The 16701-nt window shown below is 37.6% G+C and overlaps 1 protein-coding gene and 1 long non-coding RNA gene across 4 annotated transcripts in view; one reads left to right on the top strand and one right to left on the bottom strand.

Moving 5' to 3' along the window:
• Window positions 1-2864, bottom strand: part of LOC125913447 (uncharacterized) — a 35202-nt gene extending 32338 nt beyond the window's left edge. Inside the window, exon 1 of the long non-coding RNA XR_007455029.1 lies at window positions 2797-2864. This is a non-coding gene — a long non-coding RNA (uncharacterized LOC125913447). The remainder of the gene's footprint in view (window positions 1-2796) is intronic.
• PATJ (PATJ crumbs cell polarity complex component) overlaps window positions 1-16701 on the top strand; it is a 364021-nt gene that overhangs the window by 101599 nt on the left and 245721 nt on the right. For all 3 annotated transcript variants that reach the window (XM_049618560.1, XM_049618559.1, XM_049618561.1), the window contains exons 18-21: window positions 387-596; window positions 6038-6157; window positions 7959-8354; window positions 14806-14929. In XM_049618560.1, the coding sequence (XP_049474517.1) occupies window positions 387-596; window positions 6038-6157; window positions 7959-8354; window positions 14806-14929 (850 nt within the window). The remainder of the gene's footprint in view (window positions 1-386; window positions 597-6037; window positions 6158-7958; window positions 8355-14805; window positions 14930-16701) is intronic.

The following is a 16701-nucleotide window of genomic DNA, read 5'->3' as shown; positions in this document are numbered from 1 at the left end:
TTACCATAGTACACTTCTCTTAAAGCCTATTTATTGCCCAAGAGCAGACTTGTCTTTAGTCTATAATATGGACGCTTGAGGATGTCAGAGAATCTTACTCAACTGTCCATAGATTTGTGGCCCAACAAAATAGCAGTTTTCAAAAGTTTAAAGAAGAAATTTGTATGTATTGAACCCTCAGATATGTAACTGAAATTGTTAGGACTATGTTTCCACCTTGATAGAAGCTGATATTTGTGTGGATGTATAGAACAATATTTTAACAGAAGAATTTGGAAGACTATCACCAGAATGCTGGACACTTATAATAAATAGTCAAATGAGAATCATGAATACATGTATTTTCAGAAATGCACTCATTGTTTCTTCTTTACTTGATCCTTTAGGACCCTTTGGATCCCACACGATCAGTGATTGTGATCCGTTCCCTGGTGGCAGATGGTGTTGCAGAAAGAGCAGGAGAGCTCTTACCTGGAGACCGCCTGGTTTCAGTCAACGAATACTCTTTGGAGAACACCACACTTGCTGAAGCCGTGGAAGTGTTGAAAGCCGTACCACCAGGCATTGTATGCCTTGGCATCTGTAAGCCCTTGGTGGTGAGTGTTCAATTGTGTTACTATAGGAAGTGATAATAGTGTAATAGTTGAGAACATGGTTTTGGAGACAGATGCACCTGCTTTCAAATCCCTGTTCCACTGCTTACTCTCTGTGTATCCTAGGACAAATTTCTTATGTCCTTGACTTAAAAAATTAGCAACATAATGTCTACCTCGTAAGATTTGGGGGGACTAAAGATTATGTTCATTAAGTGCTTAGCACATTACATAAATAGTAGCTGCTAACGTTACTAGTCCTCCTACCACTTTTACTATTATTTTTAGCTTTATGCTTTTAGCACAGATCTGTAAGTTCTCATCACATTCCTTATGATATAAATTAAAATCTGTGCATTTTAACTTTCACTTGGGAATGATGTTGAGATGTCATGATAAGTTGAAATCCAAGTAACTATATCGTTTTAACATATAGATTTGAGATTTTAATCCACTTTTCTGCCCATCAAAGTGCCTCATAACCCCTAGGATCTAGAAGTCTATGTGGCCAAGTCATCTTTAAGTGCTCTTTCTGCATAATCTTCTTTTTGGGTGGCGGGCATATGGAGCCCAACATGGGGCTTGAACTCACGATCCTGAGATCAAGACTTGAGCTGAGATCAAGAGTTGGATGCTTAACCGACTGAGTCACCCAGGCACCCCTTTCTGTTTAATCTTTTTTTTTTTATGTTTATTTTTATTTTGAGAGAGAGACAGACAGACAGAGACAGTGTGTGAGCGGGGGAGGGGTAGAGAGAGAGGGAGACACAGAGTCTGAAGCAATCTCCAGGCTCCGAGCTGTCAGCACAGAGCCCGATGTGGGCTTGAACTCCACAAGCCACAAGATCATGACCTGAGCTGAAGTTGGATGCTCAACCAACTGAGCCACGCAGGCACCCCACTTACTGTTTAATCTTTCGTATGGGGTCAGATTAGTGTTTATGACTGAGGGCCACATTACAGTTAGGGTGCTTTTGAGGTTCCCCAATTAACAAAATACTTCAAGATAATTTTCAAGCAGTATGAAAATATTATTGAGTGCTTACCATATGTCAGTATATTAAACCCTTTATATGCATTAACTAATTTAATGCTCTTGGCAACTTGAAGAGGTAGTTCTTATTACCCTCATTAGAGATGAGCCTATCAAGACACAGAGAATTGAGCATCTTATCCATAGTGATGTAACTAGTAAGAGACAGAGTATAAACTCAGCAAGGTGGCCTCAGACCCTGCGCTGTTAGCCACAGTGCTATATATTTAACTTGTTGCTACCTTGGTTTGCATAGCTTGTCTGAAACAGACAGATGGTCTTCATAGAGTGCCAGGACTGGATTTTAAGAAACCTGGACTCTGTTTCTAGCTTTCTTATGAGTTAGCCTAGTGGGTTTCACCTCAAAGATATGTAATATATTTAATCACCTGGGAGGTGGTTAAAATGCAGTTTTCCAGGTCCTACCCTCAGAGATTTTCTTCTAGTCATTGTGATGGCTATTTAGGGATCTGCCTTTTCAGTGAATCACCCATGTAATTCTGACGCCGAATTTCACACTTTGAGAAACATCATACTAGGAATTTGATGATAGGTACACCACTCTTCTTCCCTGAGCCTATTTTTTCATTTCTGAAAAGACTGAACAATCCTAGAGAACTCCTAGTATCTTTAAGAAATACATCGATATACTACATGAGTATGTTAACATACTACATGTGTCCATAAGTATAGGTAGATACAGATATGTTCATATATAGATATAGATTCCTGTATTTATGTACTGGGGAACCTCATGGCCTTCATGAATTTCCCATAAAGATGCCAGTATATTATACTATCCAGCACTCCAAATATTTCAAAATGGAGTATAGCACACAGCTAATCAAGTTCTCGACTTTGTATTGCATATTTGCTGTTTGACTGTTGCCGTAGCCAACACCATGAGATGCCTGGTTTGATTTCTGGACAAATTAAGTTGGTGGGGGGGAGGAGTGTGATATTTTTATGTGGGCTCTCATCTTCTTGGTATTCTCATGGGGGGGGGGGGGAATTTCATATAGATTTTACCCGATGATTATTTGCCTAGTTGTTTGGGCTGCCAGAGGAATTCCCAAACTATTTATGACCTAGAGGACTTGGACGGCGTGACTTTACTGTGAAGCAGTTTAAGGGAAGTGTCAGGTAGTATAAAAAAGAGAACTTAGTTACCAGTTGGGTGTGGATTCCTGTGCTGCTCCTGGCAGAGGTAGGGCTGCAGAGATTTCAGGATATCAGAGCCACATTCTGATAGGGTTTTGGAATGTAGTAATTGTGAGGTAGACCTTTGCCTAGGCTTTTCCCTGTGAGTAGAAGTCTTCCAGGATACCTGGGAGCGGGAAGCCACAAAAGGGATGAGGAGAAAGGTCACTTTCAGGATGGCAAAAAATTCTTAGTGGAACGACCATTGATTCCTTCTTTAACATCTGAGCACTTTTAGCAAAACTGTTTGCTCACGAGCTGTAAATAGTGATGTGTGGATCTTCTCTGAGGTCTCTTTCTCTCTTGTCCACTTGGTGGTCACTTACCTGATCACATAAAGTTTACTGAGCTTTCAACTCAGTCCTCCGCAGAAGTGGGGTAGAGAGTGTGAAGAAGGTGGCCCAAAGTCAGCTTGGGGCAGAAAGACTATGAATATATAAAAGTTAAGAGAACGTGACTTTTTTTTATTAAGTCATATATAGGTATACATTATACAAATATAACATATTTATATATTTTCATGTTAACCGAATGGGACTTATTTTTTCATTTTTTTAATGTTATTTATTTAAAAAAAATTTTTTTTAATGTTTATTTATTTTTGAGAGAGACAGAGCGTGAGCAGGGACAGGGCAGAAACAGAGGGAGACACAGAATCCAAAGCAGGCTCCAGGCTCTGAGGTGCCAGCACAGAGCCCAACGTGGGGCTTGAACCCACAAACCGTGAGATCGTGACCTGAGCTGAAGTCATATGCTTAACCGACTGAGCCACCCAGGCTCCCCTAACATTTATTTTTGAGAGAGAGACAGAGCGCAAGCAGGGGAGGGGCAGAGAAAGAGGGAGACAGAATCTGAAGCAGGTTCCAGGCTCTGAGCTGTTAGCACAGAGCCTGATATGGGCTCAAACTCACAAACCGTGACATTATGACCCAGAGCTTAACTGACTGAGTCACTCAGGTGCCCCCTGATACATTTCTTAATATTAAGGTCCTTTTTTTAGTAAGGACCTTACTTACTAGTAAGTGATGTAGTAAGTGATGTTTTTAATTTAAGAAATACTTTTTTTTCCCTGTAAACATAGTATGTCTCTTTATTTAATCAGATCTTCTTTTACAGTTTTCTCCTTAAATGTTCTGTGCAGTGTTTTTCAAATTTAATTCTGAGATAATTTACTGAGTTTTCCCCCTTTGTGAATGATGTCTTGTTTTCTATTACATTTTTATTAAATTAGCTACTGCTGAAGTGGCAGTAATGATACTGACTTGGTAATTTGATCTTCTGACAACCTTGTGAAACTTCCGTTTGTTACTCTGTTGAATTTTCCCTCTTTAAAAAAATTATCATTTCGGGGGCACCTGGGTGGCTCAGTTGGTTGAGCGTCCGACTTTGGCTCAGGTCATGATCTCACTGTTTGTGATTTTGAGCCCCACGTCGGGCTCACTGGTGTCAGCACAGAGTCTACTTCCCTGTCCACCTCTCTCTGCCCCTCCTCCACTCATGCTCTCACTCTCAAAAATAAATAACCATTAAACATTTTTTTTTAATTTTTTTTCTCATGGTGAGTGCACTCTTAATCCCCTTCACCTACCCACCTCCCCTACCACCCCCGGCAACCATCAGTTTGTTTTCTACACTTAAGAGTCTGTTTCTTGGTTTCTCTCTCTCTCTCTCTCTCTCTCTTTTTTTCCCTTTGCTCGTTTGTTTCTTAAATTCCATCTCACTCATAGGAGTGAGATCATATGGTGTCTTTTCTCTGACTTATTTTGCTTAGCATTGTACTCTCTAGCTCTGTCCATGTTGTTGCAAATGGCAAGATTTCATTCTTTTTAAATGGCTGAGTAATATTCCATTGTCCATATATACCACATCTTCTTTATCCATTCATCTATTGATGGACACTTGGGCTGCTTCCATAATTTGGCTATTGTAAATAATGCTGCAATAAACATAAGAGTGCATATATCTTTGCAAACTAGTGTTTTCATATTCTTTGAATAAATGCCCAGTAGTGAAATTACTAGATCATGTGATATTTCTTTTTAAATTTTTGAGAAACCTCCATACTGTTTTCCACAGTGGCTACCCCGGTCCACATTCCCATCAACAGTGCACAAGGGTTCTTTTTTCTCCACATCCTTGCCAACACTTGTTGTTCCTTGTGTTTTTGATTTTAGCCCTTCTGACAGGTGTGAGGTGATATTTCTTTGTAGTTTTGATTTGCATATCTCTGATGATGCATGATGTTGAGCATCATTTCATATGTCTGTTGGCCATCTGGAAGTCTTCTTTATAGAAATGTCTGTTCTGCCCATTTTTTAATTGGATTATTTGATTTTTGAGTATTGAGTTGTGTCAGTTCTTTATGTATTTTGTATACTAACCCTTTATCAGATATGTCATTTGCAAATATCTTTTCCCATTCTGTAGGTGGCTTTTAGTTTTGTTGATTGTTTCTTTTGCTGTGCAGAAACTTTATTTTGATGTCCCAATGGTTTATTTTTGCTTTTATTTCCCTTGCCTCAAGAGACCTATAGAAAAATATTGCTATGACTGATGTCACAGGCAGAGAAATTACTGCCTGTACTCTCTTTAAGGATTTTTATGGTTTCAGGTCTGATGCTTAGGACTTTAATCCATTTTGAGTTTAATGAAAGAAAGCAGTCAAGTTTCATTCTTTTGTATGTAGTGTAGGGAATACTTAAAAAGAAAACAAAAATTTGAGAAGCTTTGACCTGAATATGGTTTTCTGTTTAATTATTAAAGTTTGTTCTAATGATATAATTTGCATAAAGTTTATTGTGTCCTTGCATTTAATGGAAAGATGAGAATTAATCTGAAGAGAGTTCAAAACTAAGGTATTTTCTTGGTTATGAAAGTGCTTCTTTAGTTGCCAGAGGTGAGGAGTGGTGGGCAAGATGGGTGAAGGTGGCCAAAAGATACAAACTTCCAGTTATAAATAAGTCTTGTGGATGTAATATACAGCATAGTGACTACAGTTAACAATACCATATTGTATATTTGAAAGTTGCCGATGTAACTAAACTTACTGTGATAATCATTTTGCAAAATATACATATATCGAATTATTATGTTGTACGTCTAATGGATACAGTGTTTAATGTTACATGTCAATAAAAAATAGCTTCAGAGTTGACAAAAACATGTCTTCAATTGTGCATAAAAAAACAAAAAAAATTGCTTCTATTTTCAGGAAGATGATAAAGAGGGAGAAAGTCATTATATTTTACATTCAAACAGAAATGAAGACAAGACCGAACTTTCAGAAACAATTCATGATATAAATTCATCTTTAATACTCGAAGCACCCCAGGTATTTAGTAAATTGATTTCCTATTTGAATGGTTTATTGTGAGCTAACATTGCTATAAAAAAGAAGACAAGAGCTTGTTCTCACTCTCTAGGCTAAAGAGATTCAAATTAAATGATCCTCCTCTCTTTTTAATTTTTTTAAGATGAAATGGTTTCCCTCTTGTATGACATTGGCTTCATAAATAACATAGGCCAGATATGAGTCATTTTCAAAGCACAAACATATCTGATTTTGTATCGCTAATATACTCTTAAATATTTGAGGGTAGAACATATGTTTGAAAATAGACCTGCATTTAAAATGCTGTAGAAAACAGAGCTATTCCAAAGGACTTCTCATTCAGTACTTTCTAAAGAAAAGTTATTTAGTCAAAACCATCATTATGCTTTAATTTTAGGAAGTATATTTTGAAGCTTTTCCTTTTTTATTCTTAAAATGAATTGTGCTTATTTTGCTCTTTGCAGGTAGAGAATGGTGTATGGTTTTGCTTTACTTGATAGCAACCATCTGGTGATATTTTTTGCATAATTTATTGACAGTGTCTCAAACTGATGTTTATTTCTTTACATATTTTTTTAATGTTTATTTTTGATGTGGGGGGAGGGGCAGAGAGAAAGGGAGACAGAGAATGTGAAGCAGGCTCTAGGCTCCAAGCTGCCAGCACAGAGGCCAACGTGGGGCTCGAACCCACAAACTGCAAGCTCATGACCTGAGCTGAAGTCGGAGACACTTAACCGACTGAACCACCCAGGCGCCCCTGATGTTTATTTCTGTACTGTACATTGTGGGTTTTTTAGTGTCAACATTTTTTGGTAAAATTTCATAAGTATATGACTTCTTTAAATATACCCTGTAAATACACCTTTAAAAAAATTAACTAGGTTGCTGTATTTGATACGCTATAATAATATAAAGGTGGGAAGTAGTGATTCATCCCATGAATTTACATTTGATAATATTTAATGAATAGGTCTCCAAATAGGAAATGTCACTGATCTCTCAGGAGGAATTGGGCCTCATTGTGGTCAGCACTCTGAGGATTCTCCAGGGTTAGGTTAGAGGCTCAGCAAACCCATACATTTCTCAGGCATTACCTGGGAATTCAACAAAGTTTCTGCACATATGTGACTATTTAGTTTCAGTTGCATGTACTTGATCTTCTAATTAGTAAAATATAAATTAATTAGAAAGCATTCTATATTCATTCCTTTTTGCCATGTAATTTCAGTACATATGAAAAAATTACATGTCTGTTACATAGGCATATTATAAAATAGTCATACTCAAAGTAGTTGAGACCTACTTCCCATATCTTTAGTTTATGGAGAATGCTTTTTGATAATTTCAATAGCCATAATTTATTTTGAATTAGCTAAGCTTGAAAATCCTGACTTTTTAAGTTTTTGCTTTCTTAGGGAATAGAATGATGTGTATCTATATTTATGTACTACTTTTCTCTGAGATGAATGAGTTAAATATTCATGTAGCAGTTAACAAAATTCTTATTTCTGATTGAGAAGTTTTAGGTGGTTAATGTGTAACGAACCTTTTAGAATAGTCATTCACCTTGCCAGTGGCAGATTTCTGCCTCTTAACTGTTTGTCCCTTTCCTGCTTTGAGGGTTGTGTGGGAGTGAGCATTTATTTCTCCTCCTTTGTGATGGAGAGCCGTTCAAGTTAACTGTGGCTGGGCATGGAATGTAGTCACTGTGGTTCTGTCACGGGTTAACCTTCCAGTTAATGTATAGAGTGCCGCTTTAAAGGAGGGGGAATTCAAATTATTTTGCAACTTTTATTTACAGGGATTTAGAGATGAACCCTATTATAAAGAGGAACTTGTAGATGAGCCGTTCCTAGATTTGGGGAAGACTTTCCAGTCCCAACAAAAAGAGATAGACAACAGCAAGGAGGCCTGGGAGATGCGTGAATTTCTGACTCCCAGGTTGCAAGAGATGGGGGAAGAAAGAGAGATGCTTGTGGATGAAGAATATGAGCTGTATCAAGATCGCTTTCAGTCCATGGACTTGTATGCCTCTTCGCACCTTCAAGAGGCTGCTCCTGTTCCCTCCGTGAAGGAACTTCATTTTGGCACACAGTGGTTACATGACAGTGAACCACCTGAGCTTCAAGAAGCAAGGTCCATGATGAGTATCTATTCCCAGGAAACACAGCAGTATGGCTACAGCGCTGAAAACATGGTAAGGGTTGAGAACAGATCTTCCACATCCCCCCATTCTGTTCCCCTCCCTCCCTATCCCTGTTGCTAAGTCCTGTGCATTTCAAAAAAAAAAAATGTAATGGAAAAGGTAATTTTTGTAATTAATCATTTTTCCAAGATACACTGTACTGTGTATTACTGTAAGTATAAACTCATCTTTTCTGTATTATATAACTTCTAGTGAGAGTCAATAGGCTGCAGTTGCCTTTTATAGTGGTTTATAGTGGTTTTTGCCTTGATTTTTTTAGTGATTTATTTCTCTAGATTATCCATTTCAAAAAAGAGCTATTTGGCCATTTGTGATTTTTTATCTCTCAGAGAAACACAGCGTTGTATTTCTCACATAGTATTTATCAGGGAAAAATCAAGGCAAAATTAATTAAAGATCTCTTGTTTATGTCTTGCTTACCCACACTGTTCTGTGTTATGTGTCATACTAAATAGAAGGTCACTGAACTCTAAAAAATTATCTTTACATTTGTGATACTACCTGTTTTCAACTTGACAGGAAAGCATTATATTTCAATAGGTTTGCCTTTGCTATTAGATAACCAATAAACTTTATTTTTATAAAATTAGAGTTAACTGGTCACCAATTGGAATCTTTCATTAGGGACATTTTTTAATGTTTTGGTTTGTTCATTTCATGCTGAAGATTAATTTCCAGGTGAATGAAAAGAAACTTATTATATAGGGATATTTAAAAGGCCACTTAGCAATATGTTTAGGTACAGTGCACTGTTCCCCTCACGGAGGTCAGCCACTTTCTTGCAGTGCTGTGGGGAGTGGGCCTTTCTTTGCTCTATTACAGGGCTCATAAGGGTGGTTTTTGTGCTCCCTCCTCCTTCAAACCTATCTTCCTTTCTCCCCTTTCGCAAACGCTATGGGTCCTTCTGCTATTCAAGGTGCTCTGCAAGCTGTATTTATGGACCCTAGAGGATTACCCATGATATAGGACTCTGGGAAGCCTACCAGAGAACAGATATTTTAAGATTATGTGAATAATACCTGGATATAGGAAGAAGTAACAGAGAATCACCTGGTGTGTTGCCATTGACATTGGTGCTTTCTTTCCTTGCTGGTCCTGTTCCTATACCCCTAAGTACTTGAACTCAAACAGAATATCCAGTTATGTGGAACAAATTCTAATCACAGACTAGTTAATGTTCACAAATAGTCACTTGTGGCTTTATTCTATAAGGAGAATTTTCTATTTACCCAAATACAAGGCAACCTGAAAAAGAGGCCCATTTTTATGTATAAATTTTTAGGGTTCTAGATGAAATAGTCAAAGCTACATTCACAATATTTACATCATAAATTTAAACATTCACATTTTAAACACTGTCAAATGTTAAATTTTTTTGCTTATTCTTACATTTAATGGCAATTTTATTTGGATTTATTTGGATTCTTTCAACACATATTGAATGTCCATATTTCCATTACCACTAGAATCACTTTTTGGTCATTTAACACAGCTTTCTGGATACACCATCTTAATTTTCATCTCAGTTGTTTGAGATACAGTCGCTTTTTTTTAAAGTTTATTTTATTATTTTGAGAGAGGGAGTGCAAATGGGGGAGGGACAGAGAGAGAGAATCCCAAGCAGCCTCCATACTGCCAGCACAGAGCCTGATGTGGGGCTCCATCTCACTGTCAGATCACGACCTGTGCTGGCTGAAGCCAAGAGGATGCTTAGCAGACTGAGCCACCCAGGCACCCCAAGATACAGTAATTTTTGAATCCATACTATCAGTCAAAATTTTATCCTGATCTCAACTACTCATTTGCAAGGCAGTAGGCTTTAAAAGAATTCCATTCGTAAGCACATAGCAATGATCTTCACAATATAACCACTTACTCTGTTGTTTGTTAAATTACTATTTGAAACGCTGGTTTATAACAACATTCAGTGCTCACAGTTTGAAAGGCATGCATTCTAATTACTGAATCTCTGTTAAATTTCCTAGCTTCCTTCTTTTTATTTTCCATTTCTGATTCTGTGAGGTGACCTCTGTAAACCCTCTAAAGTGGCATTGATTAAAATTGTTTCAGACCTAATGTGTCTAGTCTGCACAAAATTTTATTTTCTTTAAATAATTATATGTTCTTGTTTGGGGCATTAACTCTTTTCCTCCCTTTCTAGACTCCACAATGATGACAGTGTTGGGGAGGGACAGTTTTTTTTCCTCTAACCTCATTGGTTTTGTGGCTGGGCCGTGGAAATTAAGCTGATGAAAGATTGGCAAAAGGAAAACAATTTATTAACAAGTGTGGCATGCACACAAGCAGAAGAAACTCAGTGATGAATAACTCAAAGGGGTGCTTAGAACTTGGGCTTACATGGCATTTTAACAAAGAACAACACATTTCTAGAGAAGTAACAAGTCAAAGGAAAAGGAGTTTAGGTTTTAGGGTCAGAGCTGTAGGAAGGTAAATATAAGGGGGAAATTGATGGAAGATAAGGGCTGTTTTGTTATGTATGTTTCTCTTAGTGCCATCTCTTAGCAGAATAAAATCTAGCGTCCTCTCTAGTGATCAAGAATCAGGGGAAGATAGCTTTTCTGTGTGTGCTGTTTCTCATTTGTCTTCCTCTCAAAATAATCCTTATGCCAAAGTGGCATGTTTTTGATAGAATATTCTGATTCTCTATAACAGTTACACACATAAGATCAGGATGGGCTTGAATCTTTATTTACCCTCCTCTCAGAAATATACTCCTGTGATGAAAATTTATCATCTAATATTACAATCCCTGGGTAGATTGTTAAAACATTTGATTATTTTATAAATATATAATTCTCAATACTCTTGTTTAGAGAGTGCCCTCCAGAAGGGTAGAGGAACATTATCATTTCTGTCTTTATTGTAATATCCATTTTGGGGTACAGACGTAACTATATTTGTAGTACCTGCTACTTAAGTTTACCTTTCTCTATCACTCATTTCTCCATTTTAATTGAAGGGTGAAACCATCAAGATTTACAGATCTGTTTTTTTATTTTTAGTTGTAGTAAAATATACATCCTAGTAGTCCCTGTGGTTTCCCTTTCACAGTACCGTTACCTGCGGTCACCTCAGGTCTGGAAACAGATGATCCTCCTTCCAACAGTGTCAGAAGGTCACTAGTAGCCTAACATGTGCCTACACCATTCACCTCGCTATTTGTCACTTAGGCATTTTATCATCTCACATCATCATCCTAAAAAGAAGGGTGACTACAGTACAGTAAGATATTTTGAGAGAGAAAGAGACCACATTTACATAACTCTTATTGGAATATATTCTATTTCTTTATTAGTTATTGTTAATCTCTTACTGTGCCTGATTTATAAATTAAACTTTTATCATAGGTATGCGTGTATATGAAAAAACAGTATATACAGGGTATAGTGCTATCTTTGGTTTCAGGCATCCACTGGGGGTCTTGGAATGTGTCCACCACAGATAAGGAGGGGATACTGAACATAAAATACACCATTTTAATCATTCTAGGTTTACAGTTCCAGTAGCATTAAATACACTTTCATTATTGTACAATCATTATCACCATCCATCTCCAGAACTTTTTCATCTTCCCAGATTGAAAGTCTGTACCCATTAAACAGTGACTGTCCATTCTTCCCTTCTCTCATCCCCTGGCAACAAACTATAGTTCTACTTTCTTTCTCTAAGAATTTGACTCAGTATCTCATATAAGTGGAATCATACAATATTTGTCCTCTTGTGTGGGGCTTATTTACCATAATGCCTTCCAGTTTCATCCACATCATATGTGTTGGAATTTTCTCCCTTTGTAAGGCTGAATAACATTCCATTGTATGTATATACCACAATTTGTTTACTCCTTCATCCCTTGATGAACATCTGGGTTTCTACCTAAGGCTATTACGAATAATACTGCTGCAAACACTGGTATACAGTATCTATTCAAATAACTGTTTTAAATTTTTTTGGGTATTTCCCCAGATGCAACATTGCATATGGCAATTCATATGGTAATTCTATGTTTAATTTTTTGAGTTGCCACCATCCTGTTTTCCACAGTAGCTGTATCATTTTACGTTCCCACCAACAGTGCACAAATTTTCCAGTTTTTCCACGTGCCTGCCAATACCTGTTTTCTGTTTGTTTGTTTAACGTTTTATTTATTTTTGAGACAGGGAGAGACAGAGCATGAACAGGGGAGGGTCAGAGAGAGGGAGACACAGAATCTGAACAGGCTCCAGGCTCTGAGCTGTCAGCACAGAGCGTGACGCGGGGCTCGAACTCATGGACCGCGAGATCATGACCTGAGCCGAAGTGGGCCGCTTAACCGACTGAGCCACCCAGGCGCCCCTGTTTTTGTTTTTTTAAATAGGTCCCAAGTAGTATCTTATTGTGTTTTTTTTTTTAATTTTTTTAATGTTTATTTATATTTGAGTGAGAGAGATAGTGCACAAGCAGGGGAGGGGCAGGGAGAGAGACGGAGACAGAATATTAAGCAGGCTCCAGGCTCTGAGCTGTCAGCACAGAGCCCAATGCAGGGTTCGAACTCACGAACCGTGAGATCATGACCTGAGCCAAAGTCGGACGCTTAGCTGACTGTGCCACTCAGGCATCCCTTATTGTGGTTTTGATTTGCATTTTTCTAATTATTAAGAAAAGTTGAGCAACTTTTCATGTGTTCATTGGCCACCCGCTGAAGAAATGTCCACATTTTTTGCCCCTTTTTAGAAGATCTGATTCTTGGGGCACCTGGGTGGCTCTTTCAGTTAAGTGTCCAGCTTTGGCTCAGATCATGATCTTGTGATCTGTGGGATCGAGCCCTGTGTCAGGCTCTGTGCTGACAGCTTAGAGCCTGGTGCCTGTTTCAGATTCTGTTTCTCCCTCTCTCTCTGCCCCTCCCCTGCTCACACTCTGTCTCTCTCTCAAAAATAAATAAAAAACATTAAAAAATAAATAAAAATAAAATATCTGACTCTTGCCTGAGGATTAATTACCTAAGACTAATTGTATGTTTTTTTATTTTCTTCTCTATTTAGAAAAACTTTTTTTTCCGGGGCACCTGCATGGCTCAGTCAAGCGTCTGACTTCACCTCAGGTCATGATCTCACAGTCTGTGAGTTCGAGCCCCGTGTCGCACTCTGTGCTGACAGCTCAGACCCTGGAGCCTCCTTCGGATTCTGTATCTCCCTCTCTCTCTCTCTCTACCCCTCCCCCACTCATGCTCTGTCTGTCTCAAAAATACACATTAAAAAAATTTTTTTTCATAAAACTTTTTTTTCCTAAAGATCTAACCCTCTTACATTGAAATTCAGATTCAGATATCAATTCTCTTATTCCTCATATAGTTGCCATAAACTTTTTAAAATAAGTCCCAAATTGCTATCAAATATAAATATTCAGTGCTTACTATTTCCTCCTTATTCCCTTCTCTAAGAAATTCTTATTTTATTCTAGGCAACTAGATAGTTGTATCTCCTTTCTCACCCCAATTTAATATTTGAGTTGAATATCTCCATTAAATATCTGATACAGTTTTATACTTAGCTTTATTCATAATCTGTATGGAAAAAGCTAGCAGTATTTGGTTCACCAGTTTATGAGAGATCCTTCTCATACCATTGAGGTCTGACCAATATAACATAATGAAAAAAAATGGGGACCCTGTAAAAGATGTCATTCATGTTTCAGTTTTGAACAAGCTAAATTTCCAACAGAATGACATAGGTGTTACTTGTCTTAAATGAATTGCAGTATATCCCTATGGTGGCCCTAACATTGTCATTTAATTTTATGCTTATAAAAGTTTTTAAAATATGATAATAAAATATTTCAGCGAAAATCATATGTTCTGGAAGGTTGTAACTTTGGGAAACCAGAGAAGACATGTATCAAAGGAAGACAACTGGAAAATGCAAAAATGTGCTTATCTGTAGGTTTTAGGTTTGGGTAGCTGATGTTTGCCTGGCAGATAAAGGTGTTAGGGAGGGTAAAGCAAGAGCTCAGAGCTGTGAAAATCCACCAGTTGGTTTGGGATTGTCAGTGAAGCTATTGAGGTTGTGCTCCAACATACTCTATGAGTTAGTGTGTGTCAGCCATTGACCTTGCTTGACTGGATAGATCTTTATTCTTATACCTTTGTGATTGTTTACTTAAATCCACTCATTAATGTTTATAAAACAATTTTTTTGTGAAAAAAATCCAGTGTAAAAAAAAAAAAAAAGAAAAAACTATTAGCCTAATAGTACTAAAAAACTATTAGTACTCTTGCGGAGATTAAGTTACCAGCATTCATTACTGCTTACCATTGCATAAACCACTACTTGAGGAGGCCTGTTTGCAGGGCCAGTTTTCCACAATCATTATCTGGTTTGAACAACATTATGCTGTACCTCATTTTATCACGAAGTACTAATGCATTTCTGTCTTTCTTCCTCTCAAGATGAAAGAAAATTTTGGCATTGGTTCCCTACCCTCCATGCCCTCATCTGAAGGAAGCAGTCAACAAGGCAGATTTGATGATCTGGAAAATCTTAATTCATTAACACAAAGCAGTCTGGATTTAGGTTTGTGGTTTTTGTTTCTCATAAACACACATTACATTATTTTGCAATCTTTCAGCTTTGTTTTTATAGACGATAAGTCTTACTGTCCTATTTTCATTCATAATGATGCAAATTTAAATGTTTATTAATCTGCTTCAGAATATCTGGAAGAATAAACCTGGCTCATATTTCAACATAGAACTTAAGATTCTCTTTTCCGAAAGGGCTATATTTTCAATGCCTGATTTTGCTTTTTATAAGCAGTGTGGATTAAAACTAAAACTAGTACCTTACGTGCTAAGTTTGAAATAAGTCTCTACTAATATATATTAAAACCTCTGATGCTATTAAGTGATACTGTTAGCTCATTGAATGAGGTTGTTAAATATTAATAAAGAGAGTCATATTTTAAACATTTATGAAACATTTTTATAGCCATATATTATGGTCAATTTTGGTGCATTAATAACTTAGTTTCCATTAAAGAATCCTAAAAGTATAGTGCCTCTCCTTGCCTACCCCCAATATTGACTCTTACATAATTTTGAAAACTCGACTGTGAAAAATAATTTTTCTTCATCCAACACTGAAATATCAGAGGCTGTTATACTATTGAGATCCCTAGGTGAGACCGTTAAGTTCTTTCACAGCACTGGGATTTATAGAGCCATTGTTCAGGATTTATGCTGTCCTTCATGTGTTATGACTCTGCTTATAGGAAAAGTCTTTCTCTGGACAATTCTCATGTTGTATGGTAATACATTGGAGGGGATGGAGTGCATTATAGAAAGCCATGTAATGGTTTTTATGAATTCAGCATTCTGTTGAGTAAAATCCAGAGAATGGAGTCATTAGCAGTGAAGATTCAAGTCCTCTCTGAGATGATAAATAGTTGTCAGTTCGGAGTCAAAACAGAGCATGGGTAGTTAATTTTGAATATCTAAGATTTGATGAGTTTATCCAGTTTTTCATGACGTATAACCGATTATGACTAGGATAAAAATGGGACTTTTCCCCCCAAAAGTGTTCCCTTAAACTGTTTTAAATTTTTTTATCACATTTCCATAGTCCTTTAAGTACTTAGAGAAGATTTACTGCACAAATGAATGAATAATTGAATTAATAGGCCATATCTGTTTGATTGCCATTGATACTTTATAGCAATGTCATTACTATTTTGGACCAGATGATTCTTTATGGTGGAGAGCTGACCTGTGCTTGGTAGAATGTTAATAGCTTCCCTGCCTTCTAACTCTGATGCCAGTGGTACTCACATTGCCAGGCCTGATCAAAATCACATGTCTTCAGACACTGCCAGATGTCCCCTGGGGGGTGGGGGGGCAGAGTTGAGAATCACTCACTGCTCTACACTGTCAGGATTGAAAGGATAAACTGGCTATATGGGGTGGGTGTTTGTGGGGAAGAGCAGCAGAGTTGGGAAGAAGACGGAGAAGGTAGTTCCTCTTGAGCTCTGCTCTGTGTATTATCTAAATGGCTCCAAAATTACTTCTGACTTCTACTGGCTCTCGAAGTTTTCCAGGGCTGCTGTAGCAAATTGTCGCAAACTTGGTGGCTTAAAACAACAGATATTAATTCTCTCACTGTTCTCAAGGCCCAAAGCCCTAAGTCAAGGTGCTGTGCTCCCTCTGAAGGCCCTAGGGAATTATCTGTTCTTTTCCTCTTCCGGCTTCTGGTGGCTCCAGCCTTCTTTGGCTTGTGGCTGCATCACTGTTATGTGTGCCTCTGTCTTCACACGGCTCTCTTCTCTTGACCTGTGTCTTCTATTCTTTGTC

This window comes from Panthera uncia (assembly GCF_023721935.1).
Source record: "Panthera uncia isolate 11264 chromosome C1 unlocalized genomic scaffold, Puncia_PCG_1.0 HiC_scaffold_4, whole genome shotgun sequence".
Taxonomy (NCBI): domain Eukaryota; kingdom Metazoa; phylum Chordata; class Mammalia; order Carnivora; family Felidae; genus Panthera; species Panthera uncia.
The sequence above is the reverse complement of the archived record's forward strand: the minus strand, read 5'-3'. Positions and strand labels throughout refer to the sequence as shown.